Raw genomic sequence first — 21440 nt, 5'->3', positions numbered from 1 at the left:
ACACATTCCACTCAGCCCCACTTCCAACATTGGAGATCAAATTTCAACATGAGATTTGGAAAGGACAAAGATCCAAACTGTATCAGTATCCAGTAAGTGTTTATTGTGGGAATACATGTTTTCTGTATTTTCTAAGAATCTTTAAAAAAAAGAGCAAGAGCATAGCATAATCAGATTTATATTTTAGTACATCTCTTTGGGAACGGGTTGGGGCAGCTCAGGTGAAAGCAAACTAGAGACAAGGGGTTACCAACCAAGGGGCTGTCACTGCAACTAGGCACTAGATAATGAGGGTCCAAGTTAGAGGAGCAGCGGTAGACATGGAGGCAGTTTAGAGTCCCCTGGGCAACTAATTCATGCAGAGTGCACTCAGCCTTCACAGACCTAGCACTGCTCTCATCAGACCACTGCAGCCTCCTTTAAACCTTCATTGCCTTCTGTTTTTACTGTAAACCTCTGCATGATTTACTTTTCACCCTGGGACAGCTCAGTTTTCAAGGTCAAACACAACAAAAGACAGCTGGTCAACTCCAGGGTGACCCTGGGCAAAGCCTGGGGCAGTCATACTTCTGCAGAGTGTGGTGGTGACATATGAGGTCACTAGGACTTTAAATCAGTGCTGATGAATTTCCTCCGCTGCTGAGTAAAAGCAAGCCAGAAACATCCTTGCTGTTGAAGCTGATGGCGACCTCACCAGGAATTCACACTCTCTGGTGCTTGGAAATTGGCTATGGATTACCAAGCATCTGGGCTCCACTATTTTCACTGGCTCTGATTCTAAGAAATGTTTGCCACAAGATCTGGGATGGCTGTTTGATTCCTAAGATCTCAAATGATTAAGACAAAAGAGCAGCTCTGACCCATACTTATTACAAAACCTGTACCTGAAGCATAGAGTGGCTCATAGGTCATGAACTGCCCCCAGAAAAAAACCCTTTTATACACCACTTTACAGCTTACGAAAGCCCTTTACATATCTTATTTTCATTTTTCCATAAGCCTGTGGGCAAGGGAAAGCAGACATGGTTATATCCACTTTGTAGATGAGAAAGCTAAGGCTTGGAAAGGTTTTGAATGACCCACAGTCACATAGAAATTCCAACCCAGGTCTTGCTCCACCTTCAAGACTCTGTCCCTCAGACCTGCAACTCCAGCCAGCACTATGGTTTACCAAAATTGTGACTTAACTCACTGTCCCAGTCCTTACTGAAGCTATTCCTTTCCTTGATGCTTTTCCTCATAAGACACTGATGCAAAGCCTGGAAAGGGTCACCAGGTCTCTGTTAGACCCAACTACCACCCAGTGTGACCCAGGGTCATATCCTGATCAGAACTGTCGAGAGAGGAAGGTTTTAGTGCACAGGGCTAGCAATGAGAAGAAGGAGGGGTCTGAGAACCAGGTTCAATTTCCTGTTATACCATATACTGTGTGACTTTGAGCAAGTGAGAGATTTCTCATTGAACTTCAGTTTCCTCACCCCTAGAATGAGGAGAGCAACCTCTGCCTACCCGCCATTCAGGGGTCAGGGCCAAAAACGGTGGCTCGCATGCTTTTATCACCACACTTCCACTGATTACTTAGTTTGTACCAAGCCTGGCCCTAATTATACAAAGATAAATGAGACAGTGCCTGCCCTCAAAGAACTTGAAGTTTGATTTAGACATGGACATATAAATAATTACTGCACTACTAATAAATACTATATTGTAGCACTGGGCAGCAACTTTGTCTTTTATTTGTGAATTCTTATTGCCTGTGTATGGCCTATAGTAGGGCACAGTCAGCAATTGTTGAATAAATAAGTTAAACTAATATATAACCTGATAACAAAAGATAACACACAGTTCAACGAAAACATTCTCTTCTCCACCTCAAAACTTCTATCTTCACAGATCCCTTTTTCTTCCCACCGGATGAAAGAAAGAAAAAGTCTCCTTCTTGTCAGAACTAACCCCTTCACAATGACCTCAATCCTAGCTCTCATCTCCTTGAGGGCTTCGATCTAACTCCTCCTCCTCCCTCTTGCAACTTTACTCATAAGTTTTCTTTCTCTCTCTCTCACTCTCTCTCATCTTTTCTTTCAGCCTTCTCATGCACTCTCGTTTCTCCGTGCTTATAAAATGAACTCAAACCAAGCTCTCCAGCAAGGCACTGAGCTTGTGCTCAACCTCTGACTGTGACTCTCCTGAGAGGGCCGCTCACACCTGTGTCTGTATTTCTCATCACCCTTCCCTCCCTGTGCTCCTGCTTTAGCTCCACCTTTCCACTGAAGCTGCTCTCACAAGTGTCACCACGGCCTCCCAGCCACCAAATCCAGTGGTCTTTTCTCTGTCCCCAACCTCCCCGACCTTCTTGCTGAAATTTCCTTAGCTTCTGTGACACTGCAGTTCCTGGCTCCCTTCCTCTCTCTCGTCAATACTCAGTCTCTGTGTGGCTGCTCTTTCTCTGCTTTCCTCTTCAACGCGAGTTCTTGCCAAGATTCCCCTGTTACTTTACATTAGCTCCCTTGAGCACTAATTTAACGTCAAGGCTTCCAATTCAGGAAGGCTTTCCAGTCACCACCCCCACCCCAGCCCTGCAGAATCCAGCAAAACCACAGGGACTGGAAATGCAAGAAAGAAAAGGTCACCAAGGACATGGGAAGGGACAGGATCAACATATTTTCATTGCCGGACTCTCTCTGAGCCTTTGTCACATTCTGCTTGTCCTGCAGTGAACTTAGCCCTGCTACTAACTCACAAGCTCCTAAGATAGAAACCGTTCCACTCATCTCTGCTTCCCTACCCTGATCTTGCGCTTGGACAGACAGGCATAGCTGAGCATCTATTGGATTAAAGAAGAAAAACCGAAGGTGAATATGCATGCAAGTGCTTGGTAAGCTGCAAGTGCTAAAGGACTTGCATCATCGATAGTCTCTGTTAAAGAAACTTCAGGGCTGTTCTGAGCGCAATATAGGGTCAGAGCCCATCTGTGCTGGCTGTGCAGGGCATTTGATGACCAAATGTCTCAAAACATGGAAATGCCTATTCCTGAGCTGGCCTGGGATTGAGAAGTACAGACTACAGGGAGGGAGAGAAGAGGAGGTGAGGAGGGGCACACATACCTCCAAAACCATTTCTTCCACTCATTTTTTATGTAGTCAGTCTGTAAACAACCACTAACCACCTATGAGGTTCCAGGGACTATTCTAGACACTGGGAATACAGCTTTGAAAAAGACAGACAAGGCTCTTGCTCTCCTGGATCTTACTGGATTTTAATTAGAAGAAAGAGATGATAAATGTAAATAAGAAAACAGCAAGTAGTAGTAAGTTCTTACTATATCATACCTTTTGCCATCTCTCTCCAACATGACAGCCCTGGCTGGTGGCTCTTTCCTTCTGAGTATTCACATGGACAAATCTAGTCCACTGCTTTGAGATTTGTTTTGTGTTATTTCTTCCCCTGCTGTGTCAGCAGCTACAGCACAGATGTGCTAGATTTTCCAATCTCCAACAAAATAGTCTTTGGGTGAACATCGCTACCCATTTTAAGCACTGCTATCCCATTTTGGGAGGCCTCTAAAACACTGGCCCCACTACAATGGAAAGGTTTGGGCCGCCTGGGCCCAAGGTCTCAGACACCTCATGTTCCTCTAGGAACAGCAATGATGCTGTGGGTTACTTACCAGAGAGCCACTTGGGAAGGCTTTTGCAGGTTGTGTTGGATTCTGCCAGAGCCCTCCAGACTCAGCTGATTGCTGGTGGTAGATTTCTGTGTTATTTAGGGCACCGCAGTCCCACAGTCTTGACATAAACTTAAAATTAGAAATGCATTAAATATAGGAAAGAAGGAAGGTCATTCAGGAAAGGCAGCCTTCCGAGGGAGCTGCAGGACAAAGACGCCCTGGAAACTTCCAGGTTCATTAATGGGTTTTACACAAGCATTCAAGTGGTATTTCTCCTTCAGAAATAACACTGTGGAAAGCGTAGGGGACTGGCTCAAACCTCAGCTAACACAGTCGAGTGAGTGACTCTGCAAACTAAAAATAGCTTCTTTCCCACTCATTCTGACAGATTGCACTTAGACCCTGTGCACAGGTTGATCCTCTAACAGTTTTAGCCCTGCAGCAAAATGAGAGCTGATGGCATCTGGGCTTGACAATTACCCAATCTCTGCTCACCTCTTGTTTATTTCCACGTTTCCTGCTCCTGCTCGAACGGCTCCGTGTGTGCACACACGTGCACGTGTATACTGAGCTCCCTGGCTGGGATTTGGTGCTCCTGAATCAAACGTGGGCAGAATTTAAACCAGGAACATGACTCAGGACTACGGCTGCAGACTGAGCCCTTAGAAACACTGGGAATCAAGCTGTTTGCCTTGAATCTTCTCCTAATTCCTAGCTAGCCTCCCTGGGCCTCAGTTTCCTCAACTGTAAAATGGGAATAACCATTTCTATTCCAGCCTATTTCGCAGCATCACTCTAGGACCAAAGGAGATAACATACATGAAAGCTATTTTCCTTCAGACAGTGACAGGGCAGGTTAGACAGGCAGCCAGACAGCAAAACTAGGCTCAGCCGCTAGAAATGGGTAGGCATCCTGATTGCATCAGAAGTTAAAAGCCGATCTAGACTCGTGGTTTAAGTTCATGTTGTCCCCTCTAGCTGGAATGTCCTCCTATAATACCTTTGCTAAACTCCTACACATTTTTAAGAACCCAGTTCAAACAGCACTTATTTTTTGTTAGTATCTTCAGAATTAATCATTTCCTCTTTACTGCTCCCTTGGCCTTTTGTATATACCTCTAATAGCACTTTTTACTCTTCACAGTAGAGATTTACTTATGTACCTGGAAGTTCTTTGAGGGCAAAGAACCATGTATTTTTTATCTTTGTATCCACCTCCCCACCCACCACCACTGTGTGGCCAACACTGGCACATGGCAGGTGTCAACCAGTGTTTACAGGGCTGACTATGGAATGGGCAAGAGTTTAAAGTCAAGGAGGTAAACATTAGAGAAACCCAGGAAAGCAGAGAAGGTGGGGCAGCACACACAAAGAGCCAGTGTAGGGGGCAGGCAAGGAATCCAAGAGGGCAGTGTCACCAAGGTCTGTCCCAGGCAATAAGGGGACAGCCACAGGGACAAGAGTCAAAGATGAACTGTAAGTTCTTGGAAGACCAGATAGGGATCTGGTCCTGGAAACAGGAGGGAATGAACATGGAGCAGGGGTACCCTACTGAGGTCCGGGGACTAAGGAGCAGGGGTATCATACTAAGTCCCGAAACAAAGCTAGAATAGGAGGGCTTAGGGACAAGGAACAAGGGCAAAGAATAGAGCCAGGGAAAAGAATCAGAGCAAGGCTGAAATGGTACTGAAAAAGCCTGGAATGTCTAGATTAGGTCTGCAAAAGTTGAACTAGCAGCTAGGGATTAGTGACCTTGGCTATGAAATTGAGGGACTCTAGAGGCAAGAGTCATTACAAGTAGTGATCATTTCCATGAAATAAGAATTAGAGATGAAAGGGACTCTTAGATCTATAAGAAATATTAGGAATTATCTAGTCTAACATCCCCAACCTACATATGGGGAAACTAAGGACCCAAGAGGAAAAGGGGCTTGCCCAAGCTCTCTCAAGGCAGAAGCAAAGCCAGAACCCAGTTCTTCTAACGCTCAGTCTAGTCCTTGTACCCTCAATGGCTGTTTACCTTCAGTCAAGCAAGTCTCCTGAGGGTTTCACTAACACACCAAGTGCCCAATTCCAGCTGCTTCAAAATCTTGGGGAGCCTCCATTGTACCCACTAAGTGAGCACAAGCATTTCTGTCCAACTGTGAAACGCAGGTTTCCATCTTTGGGTGGAGTTTAGAGCCAATGTTCCACAGGAAATGTGCAGGTAGCAGCCCCACCTGGGGTTTGGAGAGCAAAGAGCTGCTGGGGTATGTGTTTACTGTCAAGAACCAAACAAACCCCTTCACACACATCCTGCCCTGACATGTGCATGGGGGATTAATTCCAATCACTGTGCTACCCCTGGAATTTTCCAGGAATGGCTACAGAGGCCCAGTATCGAAGGTAAAGCTGAATGAAACAGACTTTTCACCACTATAAGAACATTAAAGGAAGGTCAGCCAGGTCTAAAATTTCAAATGAAGTCTTTCTTAGGCTAGAAATGAGACATGGCTCAGAAAAAAAGAATTGAGACCCTCAGGGAATTAGAGACCCTGACTCCAAGATTTCAAGACCTTTCATGTAGGGAAGAGTACATATGAAGAGGGTGTGAGGAAATTAACTCTCAATTTTACTTCATCTATACAGAAAGTATGTGAGTTTCTTCAAGTACTTCAAGTCCCAGGCTCACGATTTACCTACTGTGTCATGGGGGCCAGGGGAGTACCCATTCTGAGCCTTAGTCTCCTTACTCAAAAAGCAGTGATTGTAATGCCTGCATGCAGGTTTATAATGAAGATAAAATATTAATAATATCTATAAAGCATGTAGCACATTGTCTGGCCCACAGTAAGGACTAAGTAACTTTGTGCTTATTTGCTTTCTTTTGTTCACAGAAGAGGATGGTTATACCACCATCCAGCTCTGTCTACTCATATTTTCCCCTCCTGCTTGACTGTCCTTCTGGACCCTTCTGTGCAGATATCTTATCTGAGGCCCCAGCTCAGACAGCTCATTCCTCCCCCTGCTTCTCCCTTGGACACTAAAGGCAATTAATAGAAATTAAAAGCAATTGGTCAGCTGTGTGCCACATTCAGGTCCTTGAAGGTCAGGAATTGTCAGCTTAGTCCAAAGCTGTTCCTGCCTCCCCAGATGTCCCTGCACCTCCCTGGACAAGTCCATGACCAGGGTAGAACCTAGCTTAGAATGGCCCTTGTCTTTTCCAAGGTGAATCCACTCCTAGAAGCTTATGGCTGTTCCTGGCCTGGCTCTCTCTGAGCTTTAGGTGACTATACGCCTGGCAGGCCCGACATCAGCAGCTGACAATAATTCGCAGACCCAGTTTACCAGCGGGTCAGCCTGGAGTCTGAACCTGCAGTAAGACCAGAGAATATACACTCCAGCACCCTAGACACTGGAGCAGAGAGGGAGGGGAGCACTAAAATGAAGCTGCCAAGGGGCTCAGGCTCAACTCTTCATATTGCCCTGGGAATAAGGTACATAAAATTCACATCAATGTCAGGCTCTTAGGCTACATGTTTGCACTGGCCATCTCTGGCACAGTGCTGCACACTGTGGCTACCACAGGGAATTAAAAGACTTCAAAGGGGAAGAAGAGCAAGGAACCAACAGTTTCTGAGTGCCTATTGCATGCCAAGAACTTTGCATGCTACCCTCACCAATACCTTATGTATTATATAATAATATGCTATATAATAATATATAATACATATAATTATATAATAATACAATACCTTAGATATCCTCATCTTGCCAATAGAACCAGAGACTCGGAAAACTGTATGAGGCCTCTGTGCCTCTGCTACTATGCTACTATGCAAAGTCTTAAATGATCTGGGAAAGACCAAGAAAAGCTGAAGAGCCTAAAACACTATGGACCAGGCTCTCAGCACCTTAACTCACTAAGCTAGTGAGTTAATACTAGCTTAGTTAACACTAGTTTAAATACCGCACTCCCTCATTCATTGCTGGCAGAGTCAAATTCTGCCAAACAGAATCTAGAGAAATATAGCAAAAGTCATAAAAATGCTCATGAACTTTGCCCCTATAATTTCATCCCCAAGATCATATCTTTAGGAAACAGTTCAACAGGGATTCACTGCAGAGTTCACCAAAAAAAAAGGAAATGATCTAAATGTCCGACTTCCAAAGAATGGTTTGAAAAATCCCAGAATCTTCTAATCATGTAATATTATACTGCATAGCCATTTTAAATGAGCATTTTAAACATCAAGAGGAAACAAAGCAAACCATTTGTGATAAAATACAGAGACTGGAAACAAAACATCATAAACATTGTCACTATGACTTTGTAGAAGTGTGTACATGTATTAATGCAAGAAGGAATGTAGTTTGTGTTAGGGTGGCAAGATTATGGATGATTTTATTATTATTACCATGTGTAAATTGTCTTTGTAGTGTTGTGTAATACCTTTTCAATCAAAGAGAAAGAGAGAGAAAAAAAGACAGACTTAACCCCGCACTAAGGATGGGCCCAGGAGGACCAGGGCTGGGATGTGAAGCAGAAATTGAGAACCGTCCTACATACCCGGAAGGAGGAGGCCAGGAAGGCCTCCGGGGAAGGGAAGCCCTCTAGGTATGGAGAGCATTGTAATTAGTCTGATGCTAATTACAGAAGTCTTGCTAGATTATTAACTTTTTGACAGACTCTGAATGAAGACTGAATTCCTTCATAAAGCCAACTTGGGTTCAGAGGCACACTTCCTGCGTGGCCATCCTCATTCTTCTCAAAAACCTAGCCTTTTCTTTTTTTTTTTTTTAAGGACAGCAGTAAAGTAAAATTTAGTAACAGAAACACACACTCTAGAGAAATTAAGACTCCTGCCTTAAATGTAGAAATTCAAGCCATTTCAGAAAACCAAAGGGGCTTCAAAAAGCAACTGAACTACAATGTTTTCCACACTGGGAAATAAAAACGGAAGTGTAAAATATTCAGCTCACTATTAAAGGCCCCTTGCTCAGGTTCCAACCCATCTTTCTGATATTACCTCATAATTGCCCCTGCAGACATCCCACGCTCCAGCCAAACTGAACCACCAACAGTCCCCAAAAGAATTTCTTCACTTTCCTACTCCCATGATTCTGTTCAAGTTGTTGCACCCACCTAAAAGTTCTCTTGTCTTTTACAACTTCTTGTTCAAGTCTGACCCATGCTCCAAGGCACAGCTCAAAGCCACATCATTCTCGAAATCTAAGCCAATTCATTTCTCATTCTTCACAGTGGACCAAGAGTACTTTGAACCTGTCTAAAGGAGTTACACAACACAGTCTGCCTTACCATATAATTACCTGGGTAACTGACTTTTCTACCATATTAAACCACGAGCACCTTAGGGGCAAGGACCCCTTCAGATTCCTACATGCAACCTGTCATAATGCCTGGCACGCAGTAGGCCCTCAGTAAATGCTTCACTGAAAGACAAAAAGAAGAGACACATCACATTTATGAGAAGCTACTTCCTACCTCAGTTGCTCCTGTTAAGCAATGCAGAGATGAAGGCATGCTGTTCTGTGGTCTTGAGCAGGGGAGGCATGAATCTTGCTTTTCTAGTTTCCAGCCTTCATGAGACTCCAATTTCCTCCCTAGTTGACCATAGTCTGCTCGGCCCCAGGTAAATATCTTGCCAGTTTCTAAAAACAAACATTATTTGAATTAAGGCTACATTACACACCTGTGCTCTCATGGGTAGGCAATGAATTACGAGAGAAAGTATGAACATTTATTTTAGCACAAACTACTATACCAAGAGCCTTCCTATCTTCCTGTAAAGAAAGCATGTGTATTCACATTTTTATGGTGTGAAAACTGAGGTTCAGAGAGGTTAAATGACCTGCCCAAGATCAAACCAAGAATCTGCTCTCCCTCACCCAATCCAGGCAAGGGTCCTTTAGCCACCCTGAAGTTCCCCAGGCCACAATCTCTTAGAGTCTACTCTTAGCCCAATTAATGGCCAGTTTCACGTGCTTTCTCCTCCATGCAACATAAGGGGACCTAATCTATGCTCTTACCCAAAGGAGCAATTCCAACCGTCCCAAGGCAAGTGTCTATGTGTGCTAGAGAGAAGGGAGCAAGAAGAAAAAGAAAAAGACAAAACCATTTGGAACCAGAAAAGCATTCAGTCCCCTAGAAGTACCACATGGGAAGCTGGCCAGTGCTAAAGATGATAGAAGAAAATAAAGTTTGGAAAAGGAGAAATAGCCTTTCTTCTCCCAGATGAGAGAAAACTTGCCAAACTCATTCAGTTGTACCAAGTGCCACATTTGTTATTTCAACAGAAATGCAAAATCCGATGAGGCATAGATTATTAACAGATTCTCTGCAATAAATATGCATAACCATGTGCGCTGTATAAATTCTTTATACATGTTTATTTTAACAAAGAAAAACTTTGCTTAAGAGACAAAACACCAAGTAATGCATATTAAATTCTAGATAAATCTACTACATACTCTGTGTTTGGTATCAAAGCTTCATCTGGCCCCACATTTAACATATGGTTTATAGTGTCAGCTAAAAAACAACCATAGATTCATGGGGGAAATGTCAGAATATCGCAGGGATACAAGGCTCTGCAGGGATACAGTTCTCAGGATGAACCTGCTAGCAGACACTAAGTAGATACCAAGGAGTTCACAGGAATCTGACTTCTGGGCTTCCTCAAAGAGGGAATAAAGTCTGTGCAGCCCACAGGGTACCTGGTATATTATGAGAGCTTGGAGTGGGTCCATTCAGATGTGCTATTTCATGGATCTGCATGTGCTGTTCCTTTTGCTATTGATGTCCTTTCCTTACCTGGTAAGCTATGGCCCAACTTTTAGAGTCCAGCTCATATAATACTAGTTCTATGAAAACTTTCTTGACTCCCCAACTCTATCCAGAAAGGTGAAACTCACCCTCCTGTGAGCCACCTTTATTATTAATATAATACACATCAACTACTCTGTTGCCATTTAACAGGTGAGAAAATTAAGGTTCAGAGAAGTGACCTGCCCAGGGTCACACAGCTCAGCCACATCTCTTTCTGTTAGCCCACGGTAACACTCTGCATTGGTTACTCACATTGGTCACTGCATAATCACTTAACACTCTTCCTTCACTTCTGCAGGGTTAGACTCCAAAAAGCCCATGTACCCAGGATGCTTCATGAAACCCATGAAGCATCCCAAACTGGCAAACTGTCCTACCTGAGCTGGCCAGGATTTATAACCAGACAGCCTGAGCAGGAGATTCCCCAGAAACCATAGGATAAGACTATTGCTGCTTAAATGACCCTAGCATTCCCCTGCTGGGAAAAACTAGGAAGTTGTTATCTGCAAGATGACAGAAAGAATTATGTTATCACAAATCACAAAATGAATCCTTTCTTTCACATCAAATAAAACATCGTAGAACTTTCTCTGTTATTGATTATTGATGTCCAAGACAGGCAAGACTGCCAGAATATGGTGCCACCATTATTCCATCTCCAATAGCAATTCAACCATTCCACTTACAAAGCACTTTTCACCTTCGAAGCACTTTACAAAGATTAACTAATTAATCCTCATACTCCCTGGGGAGGCCACAGACATTCCAGTAGAGACAAGTCCAGAAACCAGGCCAACTAGATGTTCAGCCTTCAGCCTCAAGCCTAAGTCTGATGTACTCTCTGAGACTGTTTCTCCTCAAAATAAACTCTGCACCAGAAGGCTAAGAGAGGGCAGAGGAGGCCCTTTTATTTTTGCTTTTCTTTTAAACAGACATTTATTGACCACCTCCCAAATACCAGGCACACTCATAGACACCATCTCAATTAATCCTTACAACAATGCTATAACATACAGATTATTAAACTTATTTTACAGATGAGGCTAAATGACTTAAGAGGTTAAATGACTTGGTTGAGTTCAAATAACCAGCAAGTGGTGGAATCAAGATTTAAACCTGTGCCTTCAGAGGCCAGGTCCTATGGTATCTCCAGTGACGGCACAGCTGCTGTCGCAAACTGATGAAACTTGGCTGATAAAACAGCCATTTTACAATGTTTGAGGAGGGGAAAAATCCAGATTAAATGGATGTGCTCTGTGTACCATCCAGCTTTCCTCACTAGAGTGATCTCCCTCCCAAGAGGCCATGCAGAACTCAGGACTAGAAATGCTGAAATAAAGGCGTTAAACACACGGATTATGATTTTATGTCACCTGGAGTAAAATAATGAATCCACATACAAAAAGCATTCATTAATGCACTGTAGATAAATGTCTGCTTCAAGCTGATGCATGCTGTCAAATCGAAGGAGATTCAGAGCACAAATTTAACGAATGAATCTTTTCCTTAGAGTAAAGGATTAAATATTACTGTGATAAAAAATAGATATATTAATGTCATCCAAAAAATATAGGTATGTGTCTCCAGGTAAATGATAAATGAGAGAAATGACAAAACAGCTCAAAATAAAGTAAGTGAAATATAATTTAAAGGCACGTCCACGTAAGAACTAACGCAGAATCACTTCAGAGCAAGAAGTGTACACTGCAAAAGGTCTGGACGCAACACAGGAAACGGCAGGGGCCAAACGAGAAGTATTGGGAGAAAGAACACTTACGGGGCTTGGAACTAGAACTGTCCTGGCAGGCTTATGGAACAAGTGGCGTTTAAACTGAATTTCTGCTTAAGAAAAGAAAATGAGAGAATTAGGGAGGATACTGTAGGAGCAGAGAGAGGGGATGAGCAATGACGTGGAAATCGAAAGGCAAGAGAGTGAATGAGGTTCACACACGAGGGAGCCTGGGAAGGAACTAGGTCTGCCAGGCTGGGGCCAGCCACGGGGAAATGCCAGGCTTGGGGTCCCCAAACTTGGTTGCTTGCACCCCTCTATCAGTAAAATATTTTTTAACATACCATTAATATATGTACATTCATTTATTAAAGTGTGTGCTTATATTTTACACATTCATAAATTATAAGTATGTACCCTCACTCAAAAACACATAATATATTAATAAAACATACTCAAAAAATAGAAAATGTATAGAATGGGATAAAAACATATAAAAGAAATTATAAGATTCTCTTCTACACCCTGGCAATTCATCTTGCATGCTGACTTTAGAGACTACTGCTAACTAGACCATAGGGAGACTACAGACTTTTGAGCAGGGGTGGAGCCTGATGAAAGGAATATTTGGGGACAGTACATCTGGCAAAGGATTGTAGGAGACGAGAAATAATAATATTCATAGTTAACACCTCTATAGCACCTACTATGTGCCAAGCACTATTCTAAGCATTCTCTTTACAGTATCTTGTTTATCCCCCCAACAACCTCATGAGATTGTTGTTATTCCTACCATCCCCATTTTACCAACAAGGAACAAGGTAATTACCCAAGCCACAGAGGTAGTAAATGAATAGGGAAGAGAAGAAGGAAACCACTATAATAATACGAGCCTAAGATGCATCAGTCCCAAACTAGGATTGGAGTTGAAGGAAAACAAAAAAGAATGAATGAATTTTCAGGGCTTAGCACCCCATTAGATGTAAGAAAAAGGGAAAGGGAAGAAATAAACACCATTCTGAGATTTTAGGACTTCAAGGTTAGTCAGAAGGTGATGGCGTCCTTAAAAGAAACAGATGAAGGGGTAGAGATGCTAGATCAGGCGTCCTGCCAATGGGAATCATGAAATGTTATTTTATTATCAAATTATTTAACTCTCCTGGGGCCTTTTGCAAGCATGTTATCAAATAGTCAAATACAAATAAAAGAGGAGGAAGTAAGGAGAAAGACTACTAGGTACAAAGCCCAGGGAGCAGGGTACTCTGAAGGCTGAGTGGGTAGACGGTGGATATTCAAGAGGCCAAATTCCTTTACTGTCCGTCAAGGAATGCAGATGTTACAGCCACAGCTATATGCACAATGAGAAGCAGATCCGGCAAAATCTGAGCTCTTCAGGGAAGAAAAATTTCTACCCTGTTCCAGGAAGTCCTGTAGGTTATAGGAAAGTAGATTAGAGGAACATCCATATTTTCTTAACAAATCTGTTCAAAAAGGGAACAGAATGTCATGAATATAGCAAAAGGGAGTTACCAAACAAAGGATGTTATAAAAAGAAAACCAATGGGTCAGACGGAGAAAAAGCCACACAACTTCTTCAGTCCCTTCCAAAATATTCCAGGATGCTATGAGGCCTTCTAGAATATACACACACAAGGAGAAGGAGGCCACTCTCTACCTAATGCATTTGTTATATTTATAATTCACCTGTTCACAAACACCAGCTACTCTCTGGGTTATTCATTCTAAGTCTTTAGAAGGTAAGAACCTGACTTCTGTAACTCATCTTTCATTCTGCCATGTGGATGGACCTTTACAAAAAGGCAATTGATGATAACAACCAAGGATTGGTCAAACACAGAACTAACTGCCCAAGAGTCACCCAGCATCATCTTCCTGTAAAAGAAGCAAGAAAGAGCGAAGGACAGAGCTCAGAGCACAGGTGCTGGAAGCAGTCACACCAAGCTGCTTTCTGTCTAGCATGCACTACGCTGCTCTTCCACAAGGACTCTACACCGGTTCCTCTGTCCCCATTTACCTAGGCAACTCCTACCCACTCTTCTACTCTGCTGACTCCACAACCCAGATCAGACTCCTCTGCGCAACAATCTCAGAGAACTGCCTCCCTCATCTTGGGAACACTTACTTCAGTTTATAAATGTATACTCGCTTGGGGAACCGTTTGATTAATGTTCTGTCTCCTCCTCCAGAGAGCCAGCTCTATGGTAGCAGGGACTGACTGTTTTTGCTCATCCCAGGATCTTAGAATAATGCCCAGCACAAAGCAGATGCTCAATAAATATTTCCTGCTTGAATGAACAAACGAATCTAACCATCTCTCTACCTATCAACCCACCTACCTACCTCTCGCTCACCACTACTGAACATTATTTGCTGGCTCCATAATCTTGAGCAAATTACTCAACCTCTCTAAGTCTCATCTGCAGCGCTGTTGCAAGGATACTTCTGCATAAAGCGCATGGCACATACTAGTGAATATTAGGCACTATTATAATTACTATTATTCTCCCAAACTGAACAACACAGCCTTCTCAAGGAGTTCCATAGTTCCACCCACAGTTTCTACCAATTTGTCAAATCTTCTCAGTCAATTCCCACCTACAAATGTTTTAGGGTCAATGCCGCTAATGATAATCAAAAAAGAGAAAGAGCATTAAAGGCTATATCATGGAATTTTGGATTTTTTTAAGATTCAAGCATAGTGGCTAGCACATCAGAGGCCCCTGATGAAACAAATTAATTAAAACTAAGAAAAAAGTATACAATGCATGCTATCTTGGTTATGGGCACACTTATAACTTTGACTCAAATGGCACAAAAACAATTCATGTAACCAAAACGTTTGGACCCCTGGTAATACTCTGAAATAAAAAAACAAAAAAAAACTAAGAAAAAAAGAAGAAAGTGGAAGGAAGCAATGGAGAAGATAGATGAAATAAGGTAAGCCAAAGAAGAGAGAAAGCTTTAGACCAAGACTCTAATCCTGGCTTCTCTTCTAGTTACCTGGCATACAATTTTATTGGCACTTTTGGAATATTTAGTCTGACCAGTATTTCAAAATAAAACATCTACTCTAATATCAAAGACCATTCATATAGTTAATAATCTAAATAAAAATTGAGACCAAACTGCACATCTTGTTATTTTTTAGTAAAATTTCCAAAGTTTTCTAAATTGTAGCATTAATAACATCACACGGTAAAAGGCTTGGAATTTTTAAAAAGTTAATACAGGAATAAAATTTCCCAACATGGGCTGCCCAACGAAAAAGGGGAGAAGAAACCAGCAAAGAGAGTGAACAAAAGTTGAGAGACTGGGGAGAATTTGTTTACTAAGAGCGAACTCTGTAAAACTCTGTTTTAGGTACTGCTATTAAGTTATTAATATATAATTTAATCAGACCTGAATGATTGGTGTGAGTCCCATTTTATAGATTAAGAAACAGATCACAAAGGTTAAATGACCTGCCCAAGATCACACAGCTAGGAAGTGGTAAAGCTGCAATAATAATAATAATAATAATAGCTAATATGTTGAGGGCACTTATTTCATGCTAATCTCTTCACAAAGATTATCCCATTTAATCCACATAAACACCCTATGAGTGGGCATTATAATCCCCAAATTACAGACGAGAATATTAATGTTTAGAGAGGTTAGGTCTCAGGCTCAGCACCAGCAGCTCTCAGTAGCAGAACTAGGATGGGACCCAGCAGCCTGGCACCAAAGTCAGTGCCCTCAGTCATTGTCCTGCAGAGGATGCACAGGTCTGTCTGACCTGAGCGCCACTTTTCACTTAGTCACACTGCCTCTTCAGAAGTGAACATTCCCAAGGACTTCCAGAGGTTGTTCAGAGTCACAGAGACACATGTATGGGCTAGAGGCACAAAGAGAGCCCTGGTAAGTGACTGAGTAAGCTTTATCCTCAGACTTGATGGCAAAGATCAGAGTCTCAAAACATACAGGCACTCCCATAGCTGCTCCATTCTCACCACCGGCTTTACTAGCTACCAAATCAGGGGCACCAGTGATAGTCGAGACAGACTGCACCCTGAGGGGCACCGGATTGGCTGCAGGACTGAGCGACAGGGTTGGGGCTTCCCAGACAAAAGCAAGGAGGAATCAGGCTAGTTTCTTCTCCCAGACTGGTCAATGGCATCTCAGGAAGCCCCAGTCCTAGTTTGTTTAGCAGCTCCCTCACTCCCCAAAGCTTCTATGTTCTCTCAATGCTGGATGAGATGACTGTTGCCCCTTTGTCAAGAGCACACTCCACTTCCTCCCTCCTGGGCCGCAGTGTCCTGCTCCGCCCAGCCTGCAATGCTGGCCAGCCTGCTTGCCCCATCTATGGGATCCTACTTGCTCTCCAGAGCCTAACTCAAATGCTGCTGCCTCCCTGAAGCACCTTCTTATCCCCTAGTCAGAATAGGACATTTCTTCCTCTAGGAGCCCCTGGCACAGCATTTGTGTCTCAACCACTATTCTATTCCATCCCTCCAAATATGCTATTCTTTGACTGCATGTCTCATATTGCCCACTAAAGGGCAAAGAACAAGTGATCTTTTCTTATTCTCTCTACAGTCTCCACAGCACCTGCTATAGGGCCTGACTCGGAGCAGGTGCTCAGTGTTTGCTGAAAGAAAAAAAGTAATAGGCATCACTCTTACCGTGGACTTTGTTATGCCACCAAGGACATCAGAGACCACCCAATCCAACTCCCCAAAGATAAAACAAAACTGACGAAAATAAATAACTTTTCCAAGTCACACAACCTGCTTAGAAACAGAGTCAGGCCTTCACAACAAACAGTTATTGAGCACTTACTGCCTGCCAGGTGCCGTCCTGAGGACTGGGAGCTACTGCACTGAACAAAACAGACAAAACTCCCTTCCCTCATGAAGCTCACATTCTAATGCGGGGCAGGACAGGCAGTTAACAAATAAACACATAAAATGTATCCCACGGCAAAAGACTTTAATTGCTATAGAGAAACAGAAAGCAGGGGAAGGGGACAGGCCGAGCTGGGGAGGGAGGTGGAGGTCCAGAACCGGTGCCCAGCTCCTGACTTCCCTTCTGGGCTTCTCCTCTGCAGCACACCACCTTTCTCAAACTGAAAGTCCCCACCAACTCATGTGGAGATAACGAAACTTGCTCTAAATACCTCTCAGGACTATGACGAAAAGGCAGAGGATAAACATGAAAGCACTTTGTGAATGCTAAATGCAGGTGTTAGTGACATGACTGTCACTCTCTAAAGCCAGTGTGCAGAAAACCATCATGAGAGGCGGGGCCGTGCGCCCCTGCTCTGAGGTGGCTGCTCGGGTGTCCTGTTCCTCCAGGGATCCCGCTGCACATAAGGCTGCTAGTCACACCTAGAAGCCAGTTGATACCCTGAGAAAAATCCTTCATGGAAGCCGGCGCCTCTACAGATGTTTCCCAACTCATTTCACATTCAAACTCCAAAGCCTCTTTGCACACTTTTAGATTCTTATTAATAACATTTTAAAATGTAGATTGCTGCCTAATCTTAGCTGCGTAATTAAAAAAAAATAATCTTGCTTCTCTCCCTCCCAGCAAGAAAAGAAACTCTACCCCATCACACCCTGCAGAAAAGCTAGTAGGAGGCTCAAGTTGGGGGGTGGGGAATGTGGGGGAGGGTAGATGAAGCCAAGAAGCAAATCTAATCCCTTGATTTTAGAGAAAATGAAAATGAGGCTGAAGGAAGGCAAAGATCTGTCCAAGGACACAATACGCTTTGGCAGAGCCAGAACTGGGATCCCTGTTTCCTGCTTCTCAGTGGATTCTGTCCACTGCCCACTGGGGAAAGGAAAGGAAGACAACAGACTGTATGTAAGTCCTTGGAGGGCAGGAATCATCTCTGTCTCCTTACGTAGTGAGCAGAGCAGTGTTTACCTGGAGAAAGAGCTATAGGTTTTGGATTCTCAAGAGGATTATGGGAACAATGTTCAAGTTCTTTACATTCAATTCAGCCTCACAAACTGTCAGAGCAAGAAGGGACCTCAGAGGACTTCTTACTCAATCATCTTCTTCTAGCTGGAAAAAGTGAGGCCCAGAAAGGAAAATAACTGGTTTATGTAAGGTCAAATAGTGAGTTAGAAGCTAGGCTAAGACTAGAACCCAGGCCACCTGGACGTTTAGTACATCCTGTCCACAGCTTATTAGAAAGGTACAGCCACACCTCTTTATGCTCTTTATTGTGCTCTGCAGATACCACATCCTTTACAAATTGAAGGTTTGTAGGAACACTGTGTTGAGCAAATCTATCGGCATATTTTTCCAAAAGCATATGCTCACTTCGTGTCTCTGTGTCACATTTTCTTAATTCTCATAATATTTTAAACTTTTTCATTATTATATCTGGCACGGTGATCTGTGATCTTTTTTTTTTTTTTTTTTTGAGACAGAGTCTTACTCTGTTGCCTGGGCAGGAGTGCAGTGGTGTCATCATAGCTCACTGCAACCTCAAATTCTTGGACTCAAGTGATCCTCCTGCCTCAGCCTCCCGAGTAGCTGGGACTACAGGTGCATGCCTCCCTGCCCAGATAATTTTTTCTATTTTTTGTAGAGACGGGGTCTCACTCTTGCTCAGGCTGGCCTTGAACTCCTAAGCTCAAGTGATGCTCCTGCCTCGGCCTGCCAGAGTGCTAGGATTACAGGTGTGAGCCACTGATCCAGCCTGATCAGTGATCTTTGATGTTACTATTGTAATTGTTTTGGGGCACCACGAACCACACCCACATAGACAGCAAACTTAACTGGTAAATGTGTGCGTTCCGACTGCTCCACCAACCAGCCATTCTCCCATCTCTCTCCCTCTCCTCGGGCCTCCCTATTTCCTAAGAAACAATATTGAAATGAGGCCAATTAATAACCCAACAATGGCTTCTAAGGGTTCAAGTGAAAGGAAGAGTCACATATCTCTCACTTCAAATGAAAAGCTAGAGATGATTAAGCTTAGTGAGGAAGACATATAGAAAGCAGAGATAGGCCAAAACTAGACCTCTTGTGCCAAACAGCCAAGCTGTGAATGCAAAGGAAAAATTCTTGAAAGAAATTAAAAGTGTTATTCCATTGAACACACAAATAAGAAAAGAAAACAGCCTTATTACTGACAGGGAGAAAGTTTTAGTGGTCTGGATAAAAGATCAAACCAGCCACAATGTTCCCCTAAGCCAAAGCCTAATCCAGAGCAAAACCCCAACTCTCTTAAATTCTATGAAGGCTGAGAGAGGTGAGGAAGTTACATAAGCTCTCTGAAGCTAGGAGAGGTTGGTCCATGAGGTTTAAGAAAATAAGCTGTCTCTGTAACACAAAAGTACCAGGTGAAGCAGCAAGTGCTTATGGAGAAGTTGCAGCAAGTTATCCAGAAGATCTAGCCAAGATCAATGAAGAAGGTGCCTATACTAAACAACAGATCTTCAAGGCAGACCAAACAGCATTCTGTTGGAATAGATACCATCCAGGACTTTCACAGCAAGAGAGAAGTCAAGGCCTGGCTAAAGTTTCAAAGGACAGGTTGACTCTCTTGTGAGGGGCTGAAGAAACTGGTAACTTGAAGTTGAAGCCAATGGTTATTTACCATTCTGAAAATTTTAGGGTCCTTAAGAATTACACTAAATCCACTCTGCCTGTGCTTTAAAAATGAAACAACAAAGCCTGGGTGTCAACACATCTGTTTATCACATGGTTTATTGAATATTTTAAGCCCACTGTTGAGACCTACTATTCAGAAAAAAATATTCCTTTCAAAGGATTACTGCTCATCAACAATGCACCAGCCACCCAAGAGCTCTGATGGAGATGTACGAGATTAATATTGTTTTCCATCTGCTAACATAACATCCACTCTGCAGTCATAGATCAAGGAGTCATTTTGATTTCTAAGTCTTATTTTTAAGAAATACATTTCATAAGGCTGTATCTGCCAAAGATAGTAATCCCTCTGATGGATCTGGGAAAAGTAAATTGAAAACCTTCTGGAAAGGATTCACCATTCTATATGCCATTAAGGATACTTGTGATTCATGGGAGAAGGTCAAAATATCAACCTTAACCAAAGTTTGGAAAAGAGTTGATTCTAACCCTCAGGGATGACTTTAAGGAATTTAAGACTTCAGTAAAGGAAGTCACAGCAGATATGGTGGAAATAGCAACAGAACTAGAATTAGAAGTGGAGCTTGAAGATGTGACTGAATTGCTGCAATCTCTGATCAAACTTGAGGGGATAAGGAGTTGCTTCTTATGCATGAGCACAGAAAGTAGTTTCTTGAGATAGAAACTACCCCTGGTGATGACGCTGTGAACACTGTTGAAAAGGCAATAAAGGATGTGAAATGTTATATAAACTTAGTTGATAAAGCAGTGGCAGGATCTAAGAGGACTGACTCCGATTGTGAAAGAAGTTCTACTGTGGGTAAAAAATGCTATCAAACAGCCTCGTATGCTACAGAGGAGTCTCTCATGAAAGGAAGAGTCAGTTGATGCAGCAAATTTCAGCATGTCTTATTTTAAGAAATTGCCACAGCCACCCCAACCTTCAGCAACTACCACCCTGATCGGTCAACAGCTATCAACATCGAGGCAAGACCTTCACATATTGGTAACAAAAAGACTACGATTCACTGAAAGCTCAGATGATTTTTGGCATTTTTTAGCAATAAAGCATTTTTTAAATAAAGTATGTACACTGTTTTTAGGCATAATGCTGTTGTACACTTAATAAACTACAGTATACTGTAAACGCAACTTTAACATGCACTGGGAAGCCAAAAAACTCATGTGACTCACTTTTTTGCATTATTCACTTTATTGCTGTGGTCTGGAACCAAAGCTGCAAATTCTCCAAAGTATGCCTGTACCAGTCAATTTCTCCAAGCTTCCATTGCTACCTGCCTCATCTAATCACCAAAGGTTTCCGGGGTTCCTTGGCAGGGAAAAGCAGACAGGTCAGATCCACACGATCCCTCACTGCCTCCACCCTGGGGATAGCTTTTTGGGGCGGCCCAGGGGCTGGGTAATGGAAGGACACACATCTCCATCTCCATCTCCTCCAGAGCCTCCTCTCTCTACCCGGAACTGCCATCCCTAGCCCTGGACATCACTTTCAGTTTTTGCTCATTGCAAAAGATCATCAGCAGTTTCCATTTCTGTGAAGTTACCAAAAAAAAGAAAGAAAGAAA

At 42.9% G+C, this 21440-nt stretch overlaps 1 protein-coding gene across 2 annotated transcripts in view; it reads right to left on the bottom strand.

Moving 5' to 3' along the window:
* Window positions 1-21440, bottom strand: part of SERGEF (secretion regulating guanine nucleotide exchange factor) — a 230849-nt gene that overhangs the window by 157402 nt on the left and 52007 nt on the right. For both annotated transcript variants that reach the window (XM_012654229.1, XM_012654230.1), the window contains exon 8: window positions 9153-9319. In XM_012654229.1, coding sequence (XP_012509683.1) covers window positions 9153-9319 — 167 coding nt within the window. The remainder of the gene's footprint in view (window positions 1-9152; window positions 9320-21440) is intronic.

The sequence above is a fragment of the Propithecus coquereli genome, unplaced genomic scaffold (genome assembly GCF_000956105.1).
Source record: "Propithecus coquereli isolate 6110/MARCELLA unplaced genomic scaffold, Pcoq_1.0 Scaffold44, whole genome shotgun sequence".
Taxonomy (NCBI): Eukaryota; Metazoa; Chordata; class Mammalia; order Primates; family Indriidae; genus Propithecus; species Propithecus coquereli.
Note: the sequence above shows the minus strand (reverse complement) of the source record. Positions and strands in the feature narration are given on the sequence as shown.